The sequence below is a fragment of the Ochotona curzoniae genome, unplaced genomic scaffold (genome assembly GCF_017591425.1).
Source record: "Ochotona curzoniae isolate NIBS_2020 unplaced genomic scaffold, NIBS_Ocur_1.0 contig_3255, whole genome shotgun sequence".
NCBI classification, from domain to species: Eukaryota; Metazoa; Chordata; class Mammalia; order Lagomorpha; family Ochotonidae; genus Ochotona; species Ochotona curzoniae.
The window spans coordinates 2,899,506-2,923,245 of NW_024465777.1; the positions used below are offsets into that span (position 1 = coordinate 2,899,506).

At 47.5% G+C, this 23,740-nt stretch overlaps 1 protein-coding gene across 5 annotated transcripts; it reads left to right on the plus strand.

The window, feature by feature from the left end:
- The first annotated feature begins 300 nt into the window (after nt 1–300).
- On the plus strand, nt 301–23,342 carry RCAN3 (RCAN family member 3). Of its 5 annotated transcripts, none has more exons than XM_040979561.1 (4): nt 301–869; nt 16,660–16,833; nt 17,701–17,872; nt 18,475–18,721. In XM_040979561.1, the coding sequence occupies exons 1-4, from the start codon at nt 672–674 to the stop codon at nt 18,663–18,665; spliced, it is 735 nt and encodes a 244-aa protein (XP_040835495.1). In that variant the 5' UTR covers nt 301–671; the 3' UTR covers nt 18,666–18,721. The 5 variants fall into 5 exon arrangements, with proteins under 5 accessions (XP_040835495.1, XP_040835496.1, XP_040835497.1 ...); XM_040979562.1 differs by having other exon boundaries at nt 17,731–17,872; XM_040979563.1 differs by lacking the exon at nt 17,701–17,872 and having other exon boundaries at nt 18,475–23,342.
- The last annotated feature ends 398 nt before the right edge of the window (nt 23,343–23,740 follow it).

The window sequence follows — 23,740 nt, forward strand, 5'->3', positions numbered from 1 at the left end:
TTGTGGCCATCCAGGGAATGAACCAGCAGATGAAAATTCATCTGTTTCTCTGCCTCTGTAACTCTGCCTTTTAAATAAATAAATCTTTAGAAATTTTCTACTATGAACAAAGACTAACTTAACAGACTTTGTTTTTTTGTAACTCAAGTCTTATAGAGTATATTCAAAAAGAACAAATTGATGCAAACAGTAAAGTGAGCTTACCACCGAGCTTGTTTCAGGGTGCAGATGGTGAGTGAGTCAGCGTGGGTTCAGTTTTGCTGTGGCAGCCTCAGTGTTGTGGGTCTAAAACCCAAAACAAATGTGTGAAGGCTGTTCTGCTGCACGCCTCTCTTCCTACTGCTTGACAACTAGCAGACATGTTGACACAATTTCATTTTATATTCTCCTTTCCCCCTGTTTCTCTAGAAAACTGTTTTTTTTTTTTTCCCTTAATGTATCACTGCCATGTAAAACAAGCTAAGCCAATGAAGTGTGTGAATTCATTTATCAGAACTGTCATGGGGTGGTTTGAATGCTGGTTTATCTCTACTGGATAAAATCACTTCATTGATGAATTTCCATCTTGAGAAACTGACACATTTGAATATTGTTTGGCTTGTAAAGTTGTATCTGTGTGTGTTTGTAGGTTTCCGTAGGAGTTGAAAATCAGGAAAGAACCGCTGTTGGGGATGATGCTGAGGGATACTGTGAAGTCCTGGAATGACAGCCAATCAGATCTCTGCAGCAGTGACCAGGAAGAGGAAGAGGAGATGATTTTTGGTGAGAATGAAGATGATTTGGAGGAGATGATGGATTTAAGTGACCTGCCTACCTCACTTTTTGCCTGCAGTGTCCACGAAGCAGTGTTTGAGGTCCAAGAACAGAAGGTAGGCACACCTCTGCCTCTCCCTTGTAGCACAGGGATTGTCGACTGTATGTGGGGACACAGCTGTCCTGTGTCAGGGTAAATTAAGTGGTGTCAACCTCGAGGAATTTTAATTGTGTTTTAAAAGGATCTGAGTCTGCAACAGGAAATAATTTAAAGGCATACCTCTGCACATGTTTTATAAAGTGTTTTTATTCTGAGTCAAGTCTTACTAAACTCATTTATTTATTCTTTCATTCATTTTTTGGGAGTCTGTAGTTCAAGGAAGATCACAGAAAAAAAAAAGGGCTTGGCTTGTTCCTAGAGCTGACTGCCCTACAGCCTGTCAGCACTGTGCGTTGTCCCAGGATGGCTGTCATGGCCTTGTCCCGGGGGGTGGAGGCTGTAATGGCCTTGTCCCAGGATACCTCTGGTGGCCTTGTCCCAGGGGGGCTGTAATGGCCTTGTCCCAGGATGGCTGTGATGGCCTTGTCCCGAGACTGCTATGATGGATTTGTCCCAGCATGGCTCTGGTGGCCTTGTCCCAGGGGGGCTGTGATGGCTTTGTCCCAGGATGGCTGTGATGGCTTTGTCCCAGGATAGCTCTGATGGCATTGTCCCAGGGGGGCTGCAATAGCCTTGTCCCAAGATGGCTGTGATGGCCTTGTCCCATGATGGCCCTGGTGGCCTTGTCCCAGATGGCTGGGCAATTCTCTTTGTATCGCTTCCCTACAGCTTCACTGAGGAAAAGGGATTTGTTTTCTGAAAGGTGACTCCCTTAAAGTCCATTATTTATCTGGGAATGGAGCATAGAGATAGGTGCACATAGGCATGTGTGTGTCTGGGTTGCGAGTTTTCCATCAGGGTGTCGCAGAAGCCTGTTGGTCTGAGTCCTGCAATAGTAGTGTTTTAGCCAGTAGACAGGCTTTTCTGGTTCTGAGACTTTCAAAACAGTGTCTCTGCCACTTTCACTTTGTGTCTGTTTTCAGAAGCATTTCCTTCAGTGACTTTCTTGGAGTAGAACATGATGCAGAGAAGGACTTGGTACAGTCATTCCTAGGGTCTGTGGGGAACCGGCTCCAGGGCCCCCTCAGGCACCATGATCCATGGGTGCTCAAGTCTCTTACCTCCAGTGGTGTAGTATTTGCACATAGACCACACATATCTTCCCGTGTGTGTTAAATAACTTCTGGGTCACTTATAATACCTAATACATGTAAGTGCTGTGTCAGTGGTTGCCTGACATAATGGCGAGATAAAGTCCGTACATGTTCAGTACACACACAGGTTTTCCCCCAGTATTTTGGACTGGCAGTTGATTGAATCTGTGAGTGCAGGACTGGTGATTGTGGAAGCTGGGCATGCACAGCAGGCAGAACTCAGAGGTGGCCTCAAGGGACAGAGCCACTGCCTGGAGGGGCTCATAGGCCTGAGGTGTCATTATGCTCTCAGTGAATCTAGAAGCATTTGGAAAAGGACTGAGGCCTCCAAGACTGGATCACAGCCAAGTGCAGCAAGACCTCATGGGGAGATGGCACAAGAGAAGAGCTCGGTGCACAGAGTAGGATTATATCAGGGAAGGCAGAGGAATTTCAGCTGGACTTTGGAGAGTGTGGGCTGTTTTGGGAAGCAGAGGGCCATTGTATGACAGAGAACTCAGGTTGGGAACTGAGTGTGGGGTCTTCCTGCGTAAGACCACCCCAGTGAGGCCAGGAGCTTTCTCTTCTGCTGTTGGTGCTCCCAGAGGCAGGCATGGATGCAGCTGACAAGCACAGGTGCACCGATGGGAGGACTGGGAGTGACCCTGCTCCAGTGTGGAACCTGACTGCAGGGAAAGAGAGTTCCCAGGCCCTAGTTTGGTTTTCTTCACAATGATTTTCATTTACAGATTTCTATTTTCCTTTCTAAAATCAGTCATAATTTAGAAATCCTAAATCATCTTTCTTACTTTTCTTAGCCTTTATAACAGTTCTAAATATTCATATTATCAGTACTTAGTTAATGTTAATTTTTTTTATTACTGGTGTCTTATTTTGTTTCAGTTTCTCCCAGAGTCCCATGTTTAGCAGTCATGCACCAATGTGCCAAAACGTGGAATAAGATTTCCCAAAACCATAGGCAGAATAACCCTAACTGCAATGACGCACTTTATTTTCAAAAGAATATTTTTTTTCCTCACTTGCTAAGATTACTGAAACAAGGTTTTATCTAGTTGTGAGTGAGGAACACAGGTACTGTTGTTGTGTAAAGAAAAATCTTCACTTTAGATTGCGGGGTTCTGGCTCTGCATTGCCATCAGTGTTTCTTACTGTGCCTCAGAGAGGATAGTAAGCCACAGAAGAGTGAACCAAGGAGAAGGTTTGCTTTTCTGCTTCCTTGGTACAGGGCTGGTCCCTGCCTGGAGGACCACAGGGTCCAGTGGCCCTTCCCAGGACTGTTGCATTGGGTTGCTTGTGGCCTCTAGCCCTCGTTTTTCTTCGGGATAAATTAGGCTTACTGTTGACTGAGACTTTATCATGTGAGAAGTAGGACTGTTACTCTAGTTCTGTAAGGTTGAGGAGACTCAGGGAGTATTAATGCCAAATGATACTCCGCCCCGGTCTGGCTTGGTAAAGACCTGCAGTGTGGCATTTCACAGTGAAGTCCTGTACAGCTGCTCCCACTGGCTCACCTTGGAACCTTTGATTTGAGTTGGCTTCCTGATGGTGATGGTCAGATATGTTAAAGCACCTCCTCTCACTCTCCCAGGCCTGTTCTAGACATTCAGCATCTCACCGAGTTCCTGGTGCAAAGTGAACACCTGTGGGATGTTAGTGAACAGACTAGTTTAGGATGGTTGTTTGCTAGTTGTTCGAGATGAGTGGCATACTGCTGCGATCAGGAAACTGCAGTGTAAACAGAGTGAGGCTGATTAGTACATGGGAAACTCTGAAATTAGGATCCCCAACTCTTTTATTGTCTGCACAATTGTACATACTATTCATATCTTTGTATTGAAATTGGGTTTTACTCCCTGCATTTAAAGAAATAGAAAATATCATGTGAAAAGAGCAAATGACATTCAGGGATTTAGTGAATGAGTGGCTTCTGTACTATAATCAGCTGCTGGGTGTGTTAATCCGGCCTCCAGCTTGGAAGAAGTAAATTCCTTTGAGGATAGGGACTTATTTTCCATGTGGAAATTGGAGAGAGGTTCGAAGGAAGAATGTGTCTGTGATATGCGCTGTGTTTTAGCAGAGCCTGAGACATCATGAGGCTTTCATGAATATTTCACTGAATTTCTGGTACTATTTTGGTCAAGAGTTAATGTGATTCAGTTAGCTTCAAGGTTAAATAAATCTTGCAGAGTCCTGTAGGTTTAGAACTGAAATCCTACTCTCTCTAGACAGTAGGATTAGAGTCACGGAGAATACAGCTTGCTTTAGAACTCATTTTTCACTTGTACACTGAAAGTTACAAAGCATTACTGAAAGAAATTTAAGAAGGGGTAGGCATTTGGCCCAGTAATCACTGTGCAAATGAGGACACCTAGACCACACAGCAGAGTGTCTGGCTAGCTTCCTGGCTCTGGCTCCTGCTAATTAGCTTCCTGCTCATGCAGACTCTGAGAGTCAGCCATGTGGGAGCCAGGGGTGATGGCTTAAATGGGAGACCCAAGTTAAATACCTGGCTTGGACCTTTCTTCCTCTCCACCATGCCAGGTCAGTTTATGCCTTTGGAGCAGGAACCAACAGAAAGGAGCTCTCTATACATATTACTGTGTCTGTCTTACTAATGAATTCATTAAAACACAAATACACAGAAAGATATCCCATGTCCATGAACAGGAAACTTATCATCCGGATGTCAGTACCACTCAGAGTGACCAACAGATTCAGCTCAATTCTTGTTAAGATCCCAATGAAGTGTTTTCAAAAGTAGAAAACTGTCCTGAATTTCATACAGAGTTTCAGGGGACCCCAACTAGACAAAACAGTCTTGAAGATGCCTGAAGGACACACACTTTCTGATTTCAAAACTTAGTACAAACCAGTTACTTAGAATGGAAGAACCCAGAAATGAACCTTTGTGTATAAAACAAGTACCTCAGAACTCACTCCAAGTCTCCCATGTGGGTGGCAGCAGCCCAAGCACTTGAATTATGATTGTGCCAGATGAGTTCCAGTCATGCCAGGACTATTTGGTGGGTAAAACGGTTGTCTTTTCAACCAGCAGTGGGAGCAAAGCTGAGTATATGTACAAGAAAATGAAATTGGGCCTTTACCTTATATCAAATAAAAAATCAACTCAACTTGAATAACAGACCTAAACACTAGAAATGACACTATAAAACTCACATAAAATGAAAAGGAAACTCTTCATGATTATGAATTTGACAGTAATTTCTTAGGTACAATACTAAACACACAGGTAACATGAAAAAAAAGTTAGATGAATTAGACTTCTTCAAAATTAAAAATAGGGGCACTTGTTTAGCCTTTGCTTGAAGTGCCAAGCTGCCCATATCCCATATCTGAGAATGTGAACTTCATCTCAGCTTCAGTGTCTGACTGCAGCTTCTTACTAATACAGACGTGGAAAGACACCACCTACTGCAGAGAGTGAACCAGTATGTAATAGATCTCTTTCTTTGTCTCTGCCTCTAAAAGAAATACAATTTTTTAAAACATATTAACGTTTAAAATATACATTATGAGACACCATCAACAATGAAAAACCAACTCTCAGTAAAGGGGAAAATATTTGTGAATCACTTATCTAATTAAGAGAGAAATGTCTAGAATAGGGGCTGGCATTGTGGTGTTGCAGGTTCAGCCACCGCTTAAGATGGCTGCATCCCATATCAGAGTGCAGGTTCTAGTCCTGGCTGCGCCACTTCTGATCCAGCTCTTTGCTAATGTGTCTGGGAAGACAGTGGAGGAAGGCCTAAGTCTTGGGTGTTGCTGCCCATCTGGGAATCCAGGGTGGAGTTCCTGGCTTCAGCTTGGATCAGCACCAGTCATTCTGGCCATTTGGGGAGTAAACTGACAGTTGGAAGATCTCTGTTACTTCCTTCTCCCTCTGACCCTGCCTTTCAAATAAGTGTATTCACAAGAAATACATAGACCAATGGTCTAGAACAGAATCTTTAAATGCATACACACCCTCCAGGATATTTAAGGATCACTTAAAACTGAACACCCAAAAACATAACCCAGTTGAAACATGGGCAAAGTACTAGAGTAGGCATGTTTCCAAAGAGGATGTGTGAATGACCAGCAGACTCAAAATTGCCAGTAATTAGGAAAACATAAGTTTAAAAATCACAATGAGATATCAATCGACATCCACTAGGAAAACTGTATAAAAGCAGTAATTGTTAGAAGGAGTGTGGGAAAATTAGACCCTATGCGTTACTGATGAAAATGTTCAATGGTGACATTTAACTGCTGAGGGAAGTAGTGTAGTAGTTCCTCAAAACATTAAACTGGCAAGTGTTTGACACAACAGGCAAGCTGCCGATTGAAACACCTGCTTCCCCCATTGGAGTGCCTAGCTCTGCTTCCAGTTCCAGCTTCCCACTGATGCACACCATGGGAGGCAGCAGATAGTAATTCAAGTGCTTGGGCTGCTGCCACACACATGGGAGACCTGGAGTGAGTTCTGAGTACTTGTTTCAGACTAATACATTGGTAGTGTATTTTTATTTAGATATATATATATATACATACGTACTTAAATATATTACTTACACACATATCAGAGTACTTCAGAAAGTTCATGGCAAATGGAATTCAAAGGTGAGTTTATTCTGATGCCAAAAATATTGCAATCCATGCCTGATGTCTTCATAACATGCATTTTCCATGAATCTTTAAAGCACTCCTATACGTGTTTACACTTCGTATTTTCAGCCCAAGTACAGCAGTGAAGCATTTGTTTCCAGTGTTTTTCAAGTTTGTGGCTTCCCTAACAGAAGACTAGCGTCCACAGTCATGTTCCATTCACCTGTTCTGTCATTCCCACTCACTCGCATGTGGAGCTGCCACCACTCCCTTCCCTGTGTGGGCTGCCCTCACCCCCAGGCCGCCCTGTCTGCTGAATTGCTGTCAACAGATGCCAGCTTCTCTCTCCTGTACTTTTTTTTTTTAAGATTTATTTTTTTATTATTTTTTCATTGGAAAGGCGGATATACAGCGAGGAGAGACAGAGAGGAAGATCTTCCGTCCGATGATTCACTCCCCAAGTGAGCGCAACGGGCCAATACTATGCCGATCCGAAGCCAGGAGCCTCTTCCGGGTCTCCCACGTGGGTGCAGGTTCCCAAAGCTTTGGGCCATCCTCGACTGCTTTCCCAGGCCACAGGCAGGGAGCTGGAAGGGAAGCGGGGCTGCCGGGATTAGAACCGGCGCCCATATGGGATCCCGGGCGTGCAAGGCGAGGACCTTTAACCACTTGCGCCACCGCGCCGGGCCCTCTCCCCTGTACTTCTACCAACTGTCTGCCTGCAGCTCTGCTGGGAAACCCCACCTCCCCTGCCCCCAAGGTGGGTGATCTCTCCTTGTGTACACTGTCCCCATCACTACTGGGTGCCAGAATGTTTTTAATAATGATTAATTACATGGTTGATCAGGTTGGGAAGGATCAAGGTTTTGGGAAAACTGGGTGAATTCATTGCTTCCAAATTTGCTATTTCTTCCTGTTGTTCCTTGTGGAAGGGGAGAAAAGAAACAAAGAGGAAAACCACTCACGACTTACCACATGTCCCAGTACCCAAGGATGAGGAACTGCCACCCCATATCAACCCAGAGTCTCCATGTGTACATATTCTGAGGGTTCTGTCCAAGTGGTTTGGAAGAACATGCCCTACTTAATGAAAAAGATGGAGCAGTGAACACAGGCCCTGTTGTAAAAGAACATGGCAGCACATCTGGTGCTGAGTCAGAACAGAACTAGCTGGACAACTACCCCAAACAAACGATGACAGCAAAGAATCTGGGTGAATGGAGCCAATGGACATTGGGAGGGTGATGTCCAGCTAGTTCTGTTCTTCCAAGTGAGTCCAAGTACCTGGGACAGGAGACCCAAGCCCCACTGGGTCCCCCATCCCTGGGGCTCATGAACCTGACACCCAGGCCCCACCAGATTCCCACCCCGGGATTCACGAAACCAACACCTACCTAGTAGGCAGGCCCCAGGATCTGGGCCGAGTGACCCACACCCCACTAGTTCCCCTCCCCCCGGGGCTCAGGAACCCATCCCCACCACACATGTGGGCCCCATGACCTGAGCCAATCTACCAAGCCCTGTCAGATCCCCTGTCCCTGGGATTCACGTACCTGGCCCCTGTTTGGCCCAGGCTGGCATGACTTACCTCAACTGAGCTTCTACAGTCTTTTGCACAGCCTGGTCTGATCTAGCCTGCCACCTGTTCCAACTCCTACTGGTGAGTGCTGCAGTCTGTCCCAGCCCAGCCTGAATGCTGTCTCAGTCCTAATTTGAACTGGCAGGTGTTATGGCCTGATCTGGCTCCTCCTGCCCTCTGCCCTGGTTCTCAGATCTGCCAGTGGATGTTATATCCTGGCCCAGACTGGTCTGTCCCCAGACCAGACCCACATGTGTGCTGACAGGTACTGTAACCTGGGGTTGTCTGGACTGCTCCTTGCCTGCTTCTTGTGCTCTCCTGCAGGTCTGCGTCCCAATGAAGGAGTTTCCCAAGTTCCTCCATTGATCTCCTCCCAGTGGCAGTTCACGTGCACACCAGTGGGTTGTTGGCCCAGGTTGTCTTTGTCCACCTCCTGTCCTGGCGAGAACAGTGGCCTTGCTCAGCCAGCCACTCCCATTCTAATTCTTGGTGTTGGTTGTGGTAGCCCAGCACTACCTGGTCCATAGTTGAGCAGGAGTCAAGACCTGATCTTTAGTTGAGCAGGAGTCAAGACCTGATCTTGCCTGTAATATACCCAACCTGGCTCTCACAAGTACCAGTGGGGGCTGGAGTTAAGCCCAATCTGTCACTGCACCATCCCAGTGCACACCCATGCTGGTGCCATCTGTAGCCATGGACAGCCATGCCTGCTGCACTTAATCCTACTCTTGTTCTTTTTTTCTTTTTTAAGATTTATTTATTTTTTATTACAAAGTCAGATACACAGAGAAGGGGAGAGAGGAAGATCTTCCATCTAATAATTTACTCCCCAAGTGACCGCAACATCCGGCGCTGCACCAATCCGAAGCCAGGAACTAGGAATCTCTTCCCAGTCTCCCAGGCGGGTGCAGGGTCCCAAAGCCTTGGGCTGTCCTTGACTGCCTTCCCAGGCCACAAGCAGGGAGCTGGATGGGAAGTGAGCTGCCGGGATTAGAACCAGCGCCCATATGGGATCTCGGCGCATTCAAGGCAAGGACTTCAGCCACTAGGCCACGGTACTGGGCCCTCTCCTCTTGTTCTCACCAGCAGAAACCCCAACCCAACTGGGGTGCCCACTTAGCTTCCAGCAAGGCCTGACCCCATCCGCAGTTCAGGGAGGAGCCAGCAAAGATTGCAGTTGCACAGGGGTGAGCCCACATTGCCCCACAAATTCTGCTAACAGACCAACTTCACTCACTCTTGTTCTCCCCTCCAAACCGCTTTGATGTGGGTCCCATACATACACATGCCATGGGCTTTTCAATGGAATTCCCTCAACTGGGCATAACCTGCTGAGTCCTAACCTGGGTGTAAAAACCAAAGGTCATCTCCCACTGCCACCTGTGCATCCCATCATCCCCCTGTAAATCAAGACCCTCTAACAGTGAGGGAGCACCCCCAGGCAGCCCGAGGACTTTCTCCCAGCACCTTTGGCCCCTAGGCCGCCTGGCTACAGGCACCCATGTGGGTCAAAAAACCTATTCTCCAGGATGGGGTGGTCCTGGAGGCTCACTGGCCCTCCCTTCCCCCAAGGGATCCAATGTACTCATCTACATGCCTGTGCTGGGTTCGAAAGCCTCCAGGCTGGGAGTCTTGAAGGCCCTCTGTGAGAACCCCTCCCCCAGCGCAGCACGCAGCCCAAACTGTGGCTCTTAATAAATAGAAAGCAAAACAGAAAGATAAAATGAATAATTAAGATGAAGGGCTGCTGAAGTGAACACAGTGTGGTTTTGCACCATGTGGTATCTGATAGTGCTGTGACCAAGAAAAGATACTCTACTGGTCCCCTCAGTCTGGGTTGCAGTTCATAGTGGAGTTACAGCCAGACCTCTGATCAAGCAGGAGGCCATATGCTCCACTGCAGAGAGGTAAAGGTCACAGGTCAGATTCTGCAGAAGTGAGGAAGGTTGGCTGCTGGTGGGGCAGATCGGCAGAATGCCGCATCATCGTTGGAGGGTCTGTCCCCTTGGGGATGCTAGACAGACAGAATAGATAGATTCTTATTTTCCATTGGCAGCCTCCAGGGAAGCCACTGTCCCATCCAAATCCTGTTATATCTGTGCATTCATGTTCCTGGGCAGTGCTCAGCGCACAGAACGACTCGTTTTTGTGACCACAGACTGTTGAGTGGACCATGCAAGAGTCCTGCCCTGTTTGAATGCTGACATAACGTTTGCATTTGAGCCTAAGAGTCTTGAAGACCCACTCTGTATCTTCACAACAACCCAGCAAAGTGGTAAGAAAGATGTAGCACAGTACAAGACAGCAGTTTCCAAGGGCACAGCGCTGTGTTCCAGAGCCAGGACTCGGACCCAGTCAGCGCACTGCAGAGATCTGCGACAGGAAGGCGGATAGGAGAGGAAGCTGGCTGCTGCTCAGGCTGCGGCTGCCCCCTGACGTCTTTCCTCCGTGCTGTCGTATCAGAGGACGTGAGGAGCCGGTGTCGCTGGGTGCAGCTGCGGGGATTTGAGTCAGACCCAGCCAGTGAGCAGAGGCCTCAGACCAGAGGCTTTCCCCCTTTGAGCCTGGTGTTTGTTCACCAGGGCTAGTGCTGAGCCGCAGCGTGGGCCATCAGAGCTTCTGCAGGCCTTGGCGTGCCACGCTGCTTTTGGGGAGCTCCCGGCCTGGATGGAGCCAGAGCTTGTATGTGCCATCCATGCCAAACCTGGACTCTGCAAATCTTTCCTTCCTATTTCATGGGCAAGGAGTAGAATAAAGAAAAAGCAAAGATTCAAATGGACACCCTGGAGAGGGAGAGCTCAGGGTTTGCTGGTGCAGCTGCATGAATCTGCTTAGAAACTGAACCTAGAGTGTGGGAAGCAGCCATCGGGACGCATAGAATAGTTGTCCTTGTTTGGGGGGCAGTTCAGGTGTTTGTCAGGGGAAGAGCACACCTTTGTGGGCCTCTGTGTGATGTGTCATGTCAGCCCTCTGAGCCTGAGGACGTCGCTGGGATTGCAACCTTGTGTTGAGGCGTTGAGTGAGATAATTACTGTCCTGTAACCTGACTGCTGATTGGGGTTACCCATCAATGACAAAATAAGGAGTAGGGAAAAGGCCCAGGAGCAGGGCAAGAACCCTGTGCCCAGAGCTGCCCCCAGCCACTCCCCTGGCATGACACCCCACACACTTTCCTCGCTCTGAGCTCTCCCCAGCCGTGCCTCCTGGTGTGACATCCCATGCACTTTCAGGGCACCTCACTGTCTGCTCTTGTCTTCTTCCTGATTCTTCAGGAAACAACAGACAACCTTTAGTCTGGAACCTCTCTAATAAATGCACCCCAGGAAAACTGAATAAAACATTTATTAATGAGCTACAAAGTTTGAATGTCATTGAGTGCAAGACATTCGTGATTTTGAAAATTGTGTGTGTGTGTGTGTGTGTGTACTCTTAGACACCGCCGAGCACTGCCTAATCAGCTTACCTGCTGATGCTGTAGCTGGCTGGTAGCTGTGGCTGTAAATCTCGCCTGCTTAACTGCAGACTTTGTTTTCTAGGGGCTAGAACTGCCCCCGTCCCCCGAGTGCTAGAAAATGATGGGGCATTGTGCACCCCTTCAGAGCAAGCACCGACTTTTTCAGCTAAGCTGCCAGAGAAAGAGGAAGTTTGATGAGCAGATCACTGCTAGCAACTGACAATGTGTCACTCAAAGGAGACAGGAAGCAGTAGCCCAGAGCCAGCTTGCTGTGCTCTAAGCTGGGCTAGCGGCTGGCACTCCTGTGGCAGACCTGGGGGCACCTAGGTGCCACTCTTCACAGCTGACATTCACAGCCACCTCTTCCCACCCATCCCTTATTTACAGATTTTTTTTAACTGAGTGAAACTCACCTACTGTGACATGTGTAGATCTTCAGGATTTGCTGTTTGGTGGCATTTAGCCGCGACTGCACAAAACCCACCTTCCAGTCAGGAGTGTTTCTCATCTGCCCCAGTTTAACCAGCCCATAACTCGTTGGATGTTATTGTGCTGGCCAATTTTCTTCTACATGGTGTAGTGAATGTTATATGTTTGAAAACAAGGCATAGCTGTTTAAAAATTTATATTCCAGTAGGGCAGAATATATATTTATAAATATGTCAGCCATTAAAAACAAAGATTGCTACTAAGCAGATTATATTCCATTTTTTTTTAGATTTATTTTATTTTTATTTGAAAGTCAGATATACAGAGCGGAGGAAAGACAGAGAGGAAGATCTTCCATCTGTTGATTCACTCCCCAAGTACTTGGCCGCAATGGCTGGAGCTGTGCCAATCCAAAGCCTGGAGCCTCACACAGGTGCAGGGTCCCAAGGCATTGGGCCATCCTCAATTGCCTTCCCAGACCACAAGCAGGGGGCTGAATGGGAAGAAGGGCTGCTGGGATTAGAACCAGCACCCATATAGGATCCCAGCAGATGCAAAGCAAAGTCTTTAGCTACCATGCCGGGCCCAGTATTCCGTCTTTTATTGAATTTTAAATCGGTTACATGTTCCTTGCCTATATAAATAGTAAATAAAGGCTATAGAAAGTTAAAAGGTTTAAATATATTCTGCTTCCCTTAGCACTTTTGAATTTAGGTTCCATACTTGGACAAGTGCTCAAATTATCCAGATGATTTTCTGTATTCGCTGTGCATGGCTGAGTGTACTTATTCTGCATGCGACATTTCCTGACTCAGCAGTGTGGCACCAGTGGGGGCCAGCTCAGGCTGGTTAGAGCACGCAGAGGTGTAGTGTTCCCATTGTGGAGGTTGGAAAGTCTAGCATCAAGGCACAACAGGCTGGGGTCTGAAGAGGGTCTGTGCCTGGGGGATGGCACCTCCGGCATGTGCCTACTTGGCGAAGCCCAGACACACTCCCTCGGGCCTCACTTAGGAGGACGGGCTGCCCTCGGGACCTCTTTTCCTCCCAGAGACCCATAGCGCACCAAGACACTGGCACCTGGGGTTCAGCATAGGAAATCTCAAGGGGCACAAGCACTCAGACCACATCTGGCACTTTGCTGTCCCCAGGCAAAGGGGGAGCTTTGCCTGTGGCGTTAGTGAACCTCTGCAGAGATGGAACTTCCTCTGTCAGATTTACAGAAGGACAGATGGAAACATCACACTGAACCTGCCCTTCCTCCTCCTCTTCCTGCTAACAGTGAGCGGCTCCTGGACATCCGTCAGTGCAGAGCAGAGCAGGGGCAGCACGGTCATCTCCATGGCCTGCTCCACAGTGGGATGAGTAAACCTTGCCTTCTCCGTGTTGGGACAGGGGACAGAGTGGAGCTACAGTCATTCCAGAAGGTCAGGAAAGGCCGACTTAGCCGCCACCCTCACCTGCTAACTCCTGGGAGTTGGTCCTCAGCAGGGCCTTCCCACTTCCCCTTTCTGAGGGAGCTTCGTGCACCCATTGCCCAGCTAGCCAGGGCTTTTAACCTTCCAGGATGTTGCTTGCAAGGAGTTGGGAGAACTGGAGTCACTTTACCTGCTGACAGTTCACAGGCCCCCCATTCTGGGGAACCCTGTTCTTGTATAAGGAAAAAGCCTCAGGGATTGTTGCAAGCACATGTTCTGTGTTGTACCCATACGGTGGGCACCGAAAAGGTAGAGTAGTTGGCAGTGATTTTAACTTTATGGGATCACCACTGTCTTAACATCAGGTAAGTGTGAGCCCACCCCATATTCCAAATATGAACCTTAAGAAAACTATTGTGTTGTTTTGCCTTAGTAAGAGCAACTATGATTATAGGAAATTATGCATTTTAAAGAAGGTGCTAAATATAGGTTCACATCTTTCATAGGAATATCATTTATATGAGGAAAATAGAGAAAAATAGCTGAAAGAAGGCACGAAAGAAAGGAAATTAACAGAAAATCTGAGACAGATATGATAGTAGGCATCCAAAAAGATCAGTAATCACAGTGGATTAACTCTTCCAGTTAGATGGTAAAGATTGCCAAACTAAATTTTTCTACATTCGGGTACATGCACAAAAATTATACACACATTTTTTTTATGAAACATATCTAAAATGTAAGAATGAATGAAGGTTAGAAGTAAAGCCTAGGGCCTGGCACAGTAGCCTAGCAGCTAAAGTCCTCACCTTGCACATACTGGGATCCCGTATGGGCACCAGTTTGTATCCCAGCAGCTCCACTTCCCATCCAGCTCCTTGTTTGTGGCCTGGGAAAGCAGTCGAGGACGTCCCAAAGCAACGGGACCCTGCACCCACGTGGGAGACCTGGAAGAAGTTCCTGGCTTCAGATTGGCTCAGCTCTGGTTTTTGTGACCATTCGGGGAGTGATGCAGAGGGAGGAGGATCTTTCTGTTTCTTTCTCTATATAAATCTGCCTTTTCAATAAAAATTAATGCATGTAAGAAAAAAATGCTGGACATTAGTAGGTATTAGGGAAATGCAAATTAAAACTACATGAGGTAATACTGCAGAGCCACTAGAATGGCCGCAGTTCAGGACCGTGTATCCCGTGAGTTGAGGTGAATGTGGAGCAGCTGGTGGTGGAAGCAGAAAGGGATGGAATCGCTTTGCTCTTTTTTCTTCATAATTCGTTTTGTACCTGTCCTCAGCATTTCCACTCTTAGGGATTTACCCAAAGTCACAGCTGCACAAAGCTTTGTACTTGAGTATTCACAGCGCTTTGATTTTTAATATAGTGGAAAAAAAGCAGGAGGTGTGTAGCATTGTAATTAAAATGCCCACATGTCCTGCTGGAGTACCCGAAGTTAATTCCTGACTCCAGCTTCCTGCCAGTGTAACCCTGTGAGGGAGCAGTGGGGGTTAAAATGGTTAGATTCCCAACCCCAACTTTGACCCTCTGTCATTGTGGGCATCTAGGGAATAAACCAGGAGATAGGGGTTCAGCTCCCTCCCCCACAGTCAGCTGTCTCTGCTCTCTCCTCATCCCTGGCCTCTAAAATTAATTTTAAAAATATGTTAGGGCCCGGTACAGTAGCCTAGCAGCTAAAGTCCTCACCTTGCATGCCCCGGGATCCCATATGGGTGCCGGTTCTAATCCTGGCAGCTCCACTTCCCATCCAGCTTCCTGCTTGTGGCCTGGGAAAGCAGTCGAGGATGGCCCGAAGCCCTGGCACCCTGCACCCGCCTGGGAGACCCAGAAGAAGCTCCTAGCTGCTGGCTTTGGATTGGCTCAGCTCCAGCCATTGCAGCCTCTTAGGGAGTGAATCAACAGACAGAAGATCTTCCTCTCTGTCTCTCCTCATCTCTGTATATCTTACTTTCCAATAAAAAATAAATGTACCTTTGAAAACATAATTTTAAACATAATGAAAATAGAAATTGCTATCAGTGGGAAAATGAATGAATACCCGTACAGTGAATTCTTGACAAAAAGCACACAGTGACATGGGTGAACTTGCAGCCATTGCGTTCAGTGAGGACCCTTCCCTTAGAGGCCGTTTCATTCTCCCTGCCTGCCCCTGATAAGAGTTCAGGCGCCTAACTGGGTGACGTGTGGGCAGATTAGAAGCAACCAAAACATGCTTGTACTAAGTTGGTGCCAACACTGGGCTTCCCTGCTGAAGTGAAAGATGTGGCATCTCTAAGAGCCGATGGATTTCACTTGTCAGGATATTCACCGGAGGAGTCCTTGCCTGTGGACAGGGTGAGAGTGTGACAGTGCGGTGGGCGGGCAGGCCACATGTTCAGGGGCACCCAAAGAGCTGCATGGTGGTGTGGCACTACACGAGAATACTCCCTAGCTAGTGAAAACCAGTGACTTAGAGCAGCAAGGGAAACACAAGTCCAAGGGCCGAGCAGGGCCTGCAGGTGTCTGTTGTGGCACAGCAGGTCAGGCCACTGTTAGTGGCACTGGCGTGCTGTGTTGGAGTGCCCATTCAAGTCGTGGCTGCTCTGCTTCCAATCCAGCTTCTTGCTGATGTGTACCTGGGAAGGCAGGCCCAGAGACCCCACGCATTCAGGTCTCTTGTCACCACTTAGGAGACCTAGAGAGAGTTCCAAGGCTCCTGCCTTCTTCCTGGTTCTTCTGGCCATTTGGGAAGTAGACCAGCAGATGGAAAAATCTGTCCCTCTTCCTTTCAAATAAATAAAATCTTTTTTGATTAAAAAAAAAAGCAAGTTATGGAATACACACAGCATGATGACATATTTAGAGGTGCAGGCAGAGGCTTAACATTACCATGCCACAGTGCCAGCCTCTGTATTTGCTGCCTTGCATTTTATGACCTTCATACAGTTGGTTATATTCAAGTTCTATTAGCGCAAGAAAGATTTTCCGCAAGAGGATCCCTGTGCTTGCAGGCCTCCAGGAAAGGCCTGCTCCTTTTTGGAGAAAAGGTGGCTGGTGGTGAATACTCCGTGGCTTGCATCTGATCACCTGGATTTCCTTGTTAAAGGTTTGTTTTTGTTTTGTTTTGTTTTTCCTTTCCCTGCCCCATTCTGTCTGTCCTGCCACTCCTCTGTTTGCAGGAGCAATTTGAGGCCCTCTTCACCCTCTACGATGACCAAGTCACCTTTCAGCTGTTTAAAAGCTTTAGAAGAGTCCGCATAAACTTCAGCAAGCCCGAAGCGGCAGCGAGAGCGCGGATCGAGCTGCATGACACCGACTTCGCCGGCCGGAAGCTGAAGCTGTACTTCGCGCAGGTACCAGGCAGCACGCCCTGCTCGCTGCTGCACCGCCCAGCTTCTGCCTTGGCACTTCTCCCTCTGCTGTGTCACCACCTGGGTGGTGTTGGAAACAGACACTTCCAGTCAGCAAAGCCTGTCAAGAAAGCGTTTCCTCCTGACTTTGCTTTGCTGGCTCGGAGGGTCTCAGAGATTCTGACAGTTCTCAGCTGGGGCTCTGTGGGGGTTGAGCCCAGCACCCTCAGGTGTCTCCCCCATGAGTGTAGACAGTCTTCTCAGGCGACTTGGGAAAGTTATGTTCATGCCATCTTCCGTGCTCTGTGAGGAACCCGCAGGGAAGGTCTGCTGGTCAGGGGTTGGCCAGGAGGGGACAAACGGTGGACGGCCTGTGCTCCACCTGCGTTGCTCACCTGCAGCTGTGTGGCTGCATGAGAACCTGCTTTCTTCCTGGCTGTTGGCACAATGAAGGTATTAGGTCTCTATTTCTGAATGAAGTGCATTGTTTTATGTACAGTAACCTTCTTTGGTGGTTTTAGCTTTCAAATCGTGGCAGGGGAGCACGGGGTTGTTGCCTCACATTCCAAATGCAAAGATGCGCATTTGGTGGAGTGTCTTGCAACACGCGGTGACACAGCTCTGTCCATTCTACGATCAGGGCTTAGCAGTTGCCAGCACTGAGCTCTTCCCTCATCTCTATCCGTCCGTTCCTGCAGTCAGCTCCCGGTCACTGAGCATGCAGCACGTGCTAGCACGCAGAGCCCCAGTTTCCTGTAGCTCATACTGTTTTAAGAGATCGTCATTTTCTCTAAGGAGCTAGGACAGTTGATGTAAAGAAAGAAAACTTGCCCATTTTGCAGGCTGGTTCTGATACTCTGTCCACTGCAGGTGCAGGTGTCCAACGAAGCACGCGACAAGTCGTACTTGCTGCCGCCCCAGCCTGCCAAGCAATTTCTCATCTCCCCGCCAGCCTCTCCCCCAGTCGGATGGAAGCAGAGTGAAGACGCTGTACCCGTCATCAATTATGATCTGCTCTGTGCCGTTTCCAAGTTGGGACCAGGTAACAAACTTCCATGATTCCTGTTTTTGACCCAAGAAGCAGACTGACCCTGTTCCAGGCAGAGGGGCTGCATGATTGCAGAACGAAGTCGCACAGCCTGGCTTCATGCCTGGGCTGGGGCATTTCTATGGCAGCGTCTCTTTGCCGCCCCTTCCTGTCTGTTAAATCCTGTGAAACACCAATGGCAATGGTTTGGCCTGCTTATCTGCTCCAGACGGCGTCTCCTGCAGAGGACCCAGGAGGCACCCAAAGGGGAAATGGCTGCTGCTGTCAGTGTTAGAGCTGGGCCTCGCTGCTCACGGCCTTCCAAGTCTCCCTGCGGAAAGCTGAGCATGTAGTGAGGTCTGGCAGAGTGAGCTGTGCAGTCCACGGGCCCGGGACTCGCATTCACACTTCAACCCCCAGACCTCAGTACTACAGAGGCACCAAATCTCTAATGTCAAAGCAGATGCAGTGCTTTGTCATTGAATTAAAGATTATTAAAAAAAAAAAAAAAACAAAGCCATAGTCAGATAGTCAGCAGTGGAACATCAGCAGAGTGAGAGGTTTTCCAGAACAAAGTGAGGCTTTTGGCCCAGCTCTCGTTTTGTTTGCCTCCGCAGGAGAGAAATACGAACTACATGCAGGGACGGAGTCGACACCCAGCGTGGTGGTGCATGTCTGCGAGAGTGAAACCGAGGAGGAAGAGGAAACAAAAAGCCCCAAGCAGAAAATCCCCCAGACCAGGCGCCCCGATCCTCCCAGCACAACCGCGGCACGGAATGAGTCCCCGGCCTTCCAGTGCGCCCTGTGAGACCCTGTGCTGGGGGAGGCAGCTGCCTTCCCAGGCCACATTCGTGGGGTCCTGGGCCTCTGCCGCCGCCGCTGTTGCTGCTGCTGCTGGCCTAGGTAGGGCCGTGAGGAGCCAGGCCTTGTGTATGCAGACGGGCTAGTGTGAAGCAGCAGGGATCGCATCTGCTCAGAGTGGTAAGGGATGTTCTTGAGGCACTTGACCAGCTGACCACCTGGCCCCAGGAGCAGAACTCTTGACCATTGTTAAATAGTAGCAGATTAGGAAAATGTCCTGCCTCCATTTCTCTGGTTCTAAAGAGCATGGGATACGAAAACCGGAGACTTGCACTCACCAGTCTGGTACATTTTTATACATTTAAAAACTATCTCAAAATTCCAATTTAGTGTGGATATTTTTGTACACAGGCTCCTAGTGAATATAGTGATCAAAGGTTCATTGTTTGGTATTCATGAGATTTTCTTCCAGGGAAAGAAACCTGAAATGCAGAATCATTTGTAAGAACCCTTTTTCTCCAGGGCTTTGTCCAGTAACTTTAGGAAGAAAAGCCAATAGATGATGACCTCACGGCTCAGTTGCCCCTCATCCCGGTCATGTACAGGCCACTGCTCCTGATGAGGTGTCCCCTCTGAGGTTGGCTGCCCTGAAACACTGCCACTTTGCACATGGGGTGGTCCCCAACAGGCATGGCCAGTCGTGGTTTAGGGAGGCTGCTGCGCTGTGCCACGCATGCCAGTGTTCTGGCCTGCAGGGGAGCAAGCTTCCTCACTCAGCAGCTCCTTCCCCTGTGGCTTCCCCTGCCACCGTGTTAACCATGGGTGGCCATTTCTCTGTGTTGCACACATAGCTCTCTGTGGATTTGAAATGAGGAGAGCTAGTAAGGTTTTCTGAAGGACTTCCTTGCATTGTGGAGCACTTTCCGGCTTGGTTTGCGTCTGTGATTCAGGGAGTGGGGGAGGTCGTGGCGTCACACTTTGGAATGTCATTTCTCACTCTGGCTCACCAGCAGCATTTTCCCCCTGAATGCATAGCTCTCAGCAGCTGCTCATCTCTGCTCCTTACACTGCTCTGCGTGGCAGGTGCCATGGCGGCCCGTGAGGCTGCCATCGTGAAGGAAAATGCAGACCTTAAAGCCGTGCTGTGTAGCTTTGGTAACATGTGGTTGAGTATATTTCTGTATTTGAGTAGAATTGATGGCTGAGCGGTTTGTAGTACCCACATGAGACACTTCTCCTCTATTTCCCTTGCCCTCGGATACTCCGAGGAGATAAATTCCTGCCTGCAGGGATCCACCACTGCTAAGCCTCAGTATCGATTCAGCCAGATTTCTAATTCCATGTAAAATTAATATATTCAAAATCAGTTCACCTGTCAGTTTAACTGATGACCACCTAATAAATTTATTTTGCGGTCCAAAACTCAGCATTCTACTCATTTTTGATGGCAGGATCGTCCCTGTCTGCCAGGAAATATATGTGTTTTCACCATTTGAGATTTTAAAAATTTTTTTCTTACGTGTTGTTTGTTCATTATTTTTTTCTAAGTGCTCAAGAGCCATATTTCGTTTGGCTTGGCTTTCACTCTTACCTGCCAATTGAGGAATGTTCTGTCCCTCAAGAAATATCTGTCCGTCACACTCTGCATCTTTTTTTAAAAGGTTATATATGGTATGGGTAGTACAAAGTACCTAATTTTTTTCTAATTTTTTTTAGAGCAGTCAGTGAATCAAAGAAGACTTTAAACCAACACTTAATGTGAAAGTGTGTCATTTAAACTCTTCCTAGTGGAAAACATTAGTATTTTCTTTAGTACAAATTTTCCAGAAGGAAAATTCTAAAGAAAACTATGAAGTATCCATCAGCTTTAGTGTTGTAAGATCAGCCGGGATCTCAATAGCCACCTTGGTCTCTGTCCCTTCATGGCTGGATTATGTCTAGTTTATGTAGCTGTTGCACAAAAGATGAGCCCCTAAGGGTTTTTTGTAAGTAATTTTAATATTTATCTGTTTTTTCTTCTTTGAAAAGGAGTTATTAGATTTAACTGACAGTATACAGGATACTTTAGGAAATCCATAGAAAATAGAATTAAAAAATGTTTATTTGGGTGCAAAAAATTTCAAATCTATACATTGTCTTGAAAAAGCTCATGGAAAATGCATAGTGTAAAAAAAATTGAATTTCAAAACATTTTTGCATCAAAAGAATAGTCTCTTAATTTCATTTTCCTGAAAATTCTTTGAGATACTCTTTCAGCGACATTTTTTCAGAAAGCGTAACCTCTTTTTGGGAGTTAAATTATATAGGAAACTGCAAGGAAAGAAAATAGTGATGGAAGACAGAGGCTTTGCAAGAGAAAAAGACACAAGTGAAAACCAAGCAAGCTGCGACCCTGAACAAGGATGTGCAGTGGAACCTGTGAGGCACTGGCTTCTGGGGCTCAGTTCTCCTGACGCCCCACCCTGGTGATACTGGAGGCAAATCCATCTCAAAAGTGTCTTGGGGGGGCATGGAGCAGACCTAAGGTGCCAGGAGGCAGGCATGGGTGAGAACTGCCCCCTCACCCTGGGGAGCTCCAGTGAGAGTTGAGTTGATTTTACACACCTTCCCAGCAGCAGGTAGGAAACCAAGAAAACCACAGGTTCTTTGTCAAGTTCAACCTGTGGGTCTGAATAGTGGTTTGTAGCCTGTTGGGATTGAAGCGATAGCAGCAGCTAAAGGTCAAGTGCATTACCTTCCCTCTGTAAGAACACAGCCTCTCTTGTTTCCATTCACATCCACTCATCTTTTTAAAAGGTCATTATTATTATTACGTGAAAAGATTTGGTTCTTTTGGAATCACACACAGAATGATAATGCGTGAGCCAGACAGCTTAGAGAGCAGGTGGCGGAGCTCGCCTGGGAGCGCTTGGCAAGGCCACCCCAGGGCTAGAACTGACTGCCCTGGCTCTGGGACAGGGCCTACTCTACTGTTTTCTGGCCCTGGTCCCTTAAAGAAGTGATGGGTTCCAATCCTTGTCATCAGGGAAAAAAAGGAGGAGCTGGGGTTGCTTCCTCCTGAGACATGACTGACAAGCAAGATAGAAAACCTTTATCTGAGGAGAATGTTGACTCAGTAGCTTCGTTCGTGAACTTTGGTTTTTGTTATAGTACTGTTCAGGTCAGAGTCCGCTAACATAACGTGATCTTGGTAGCTGGCAGTTAAATGGTATTTACATAGAAACTTTACTAGATTTTCATACTTTGAAATTATAGTTGTACTAATGATGTGACTCTAATGAAATAGAACGAGATTCACAGAATTCAGAAATAAAACTCACAGAGGAAGGACACTGTCACCCAGCATGGGAAAGACAGAGTGATGCTTCAAATCTATTAGTAAAAGGAAACCCTCAAACCTGATGAAACAGAGGTACTGAGTAATGGGACTCGCCAGCTCCAGCGTCCCCCGGGCCTCTCCCATCCAGTGTTGTGAACCTAATGTTCACCTTACAAGGTGACCTCTGTCCACCTCTCCTCCTATCTGCTGCCCTGCTGTCCTGCACAATCGCAGTGACTTGTTTCTGACAAAGGGGACTGGTAACTTGGGATCCATGGGACAGATCCAGAGAAACGGAAGTGCTGGGAAATAGGTACCAGCTGGAGAGGTGTCATCTGTGTTCCAGAAGCTCACAGTTAGAAGAGTTTAGAGTGAGATTTACCAATAAGGTGATACGTAGTCACCTGCTTTCTTGAAGCTCTCCGTGGAGCACGAGTCAGAGCATCTTGGTCACAGTGCCACTGTTTCCTTTCATCACAAAGCAAAAGAAAATGTTGGTTACCATGGAGAGTATTGTTAGCAGCAGAGCACAAGCTATGAGACAGCTGAAAGCAACAACTGCTAATAAGTTCACTGACCAAAAACATTGTTAAAAACTATTATGTTGAGTTCTTTGTAGCCAAGATTAAGGCCTAACCCTGGGATGAGTCAGACGCTGCGTGTCTGATTTTACCCGTCTGTACTAGTGTGTTGTCAACCTCAAAATCGATAGGCTAGGCAGCGTGTGTTGCAAACCTGCAGCCTCCTGAAGAAGCGGTCACCGTGCCACCCCTGGGGGCTGCTGCCCAGCTCTCTGTGTGCATTTGCACCGTGGGCATGATGTGTACCTTTCCACATTATTCTCCGTTTAGGCCCCAGTCTTCCTAACCTGGACAGGGCCCGGAGGAGAGAAGCGAGGTGGCTATCTTGTTCCTGTGCCCCACATGCCTCTTCCAGCTTATCAGCCCCGGGTCAGCGTGGACCACGGCTCTGCTGCACCGGACACCCCCTCCAAGTGTGAGAAAATGCCCTCGGCCATCTCATTTGGATCTTAGTTGAACTCAAGTTGAATTCAACATTCCCTGAACTTGTGTGTGAATGTGTGCTGCCGTTGGGGGCGCATTCCCATCTGTTACCCTAAGCCATGGTGAATACTCTGGACTTGAAAAACACCGGTAGCTTTGGTACATGTGTTTCTTGTTTGCAGGTGAGCCCAGTCGTGGTCTGTCATTTGTGGTAGTGTGTCCGTTGTCAGCTCTCACCCTCCTGTGTTCTAAGGGTCTTGTAAGCACTCCTTGTCCTGTCGAAGTGACAAAAGCAGAAATCTACATGATTAGTTGTAACCAAATTTGGTTTTTAAAACTAATAAAGTTAGTATTTTTTTCACATCAGTCCATGGAGTTGAATTATTTGTAGTTATTTTCAATGTGTATTATTTGCCTTCGGGTAATAACTCAGAAAAATAAAATGTCCCTGTTTATAACAAAGATTGTTTTCATCTTTTTGAAAGGCAGAGAAAAAAGAGACCTTCTGCCCACTGGTTCACTCTCCAAATGCTCACAGCAGTTAGAGCTGAACAGGCCAAAACCCAAAACTTGGAACTCCATCCATGGGTAGCAGGACCCAGTTACTGGGCCATCGTCTGCTACCTCCCAGGATGCATCCGCTGGAAGCTGGAGAACAGGATTCAAACTGACACTCCAGTGGGGGACGCAGGCACCCTGAGAGCTGGCTGGCCCCACTGCACCTTCGTGCCCAGCCCTGATGTTTGTATCTTTGACGCA

Excerpts from the sequence above, each read along its gene's own strand:
- RCAN3 (XM_040979561.1), top strand. The coding sequence starts at position 672 with ATGATGCTGAGGGATACTGTGAAGTCCTGGAATGACAGCCAATCAGAT. Across the intron at positions 870-16,659 it reads TTGAGGTCCAAGAACAGAAG|GAGCAATTTGAGGCCCTCTT; the intron begins GTAGGCACACCT and ends CTCTGTTTGCAG. Across the intron at positions 16,834-17,700 it reads TGAAGCTGTACTTCGCGCAG|GTGCAGGTGTCCAACGAAGC; the intron begins GTACCAGGCAGC and ends TGTCCACTGCAG.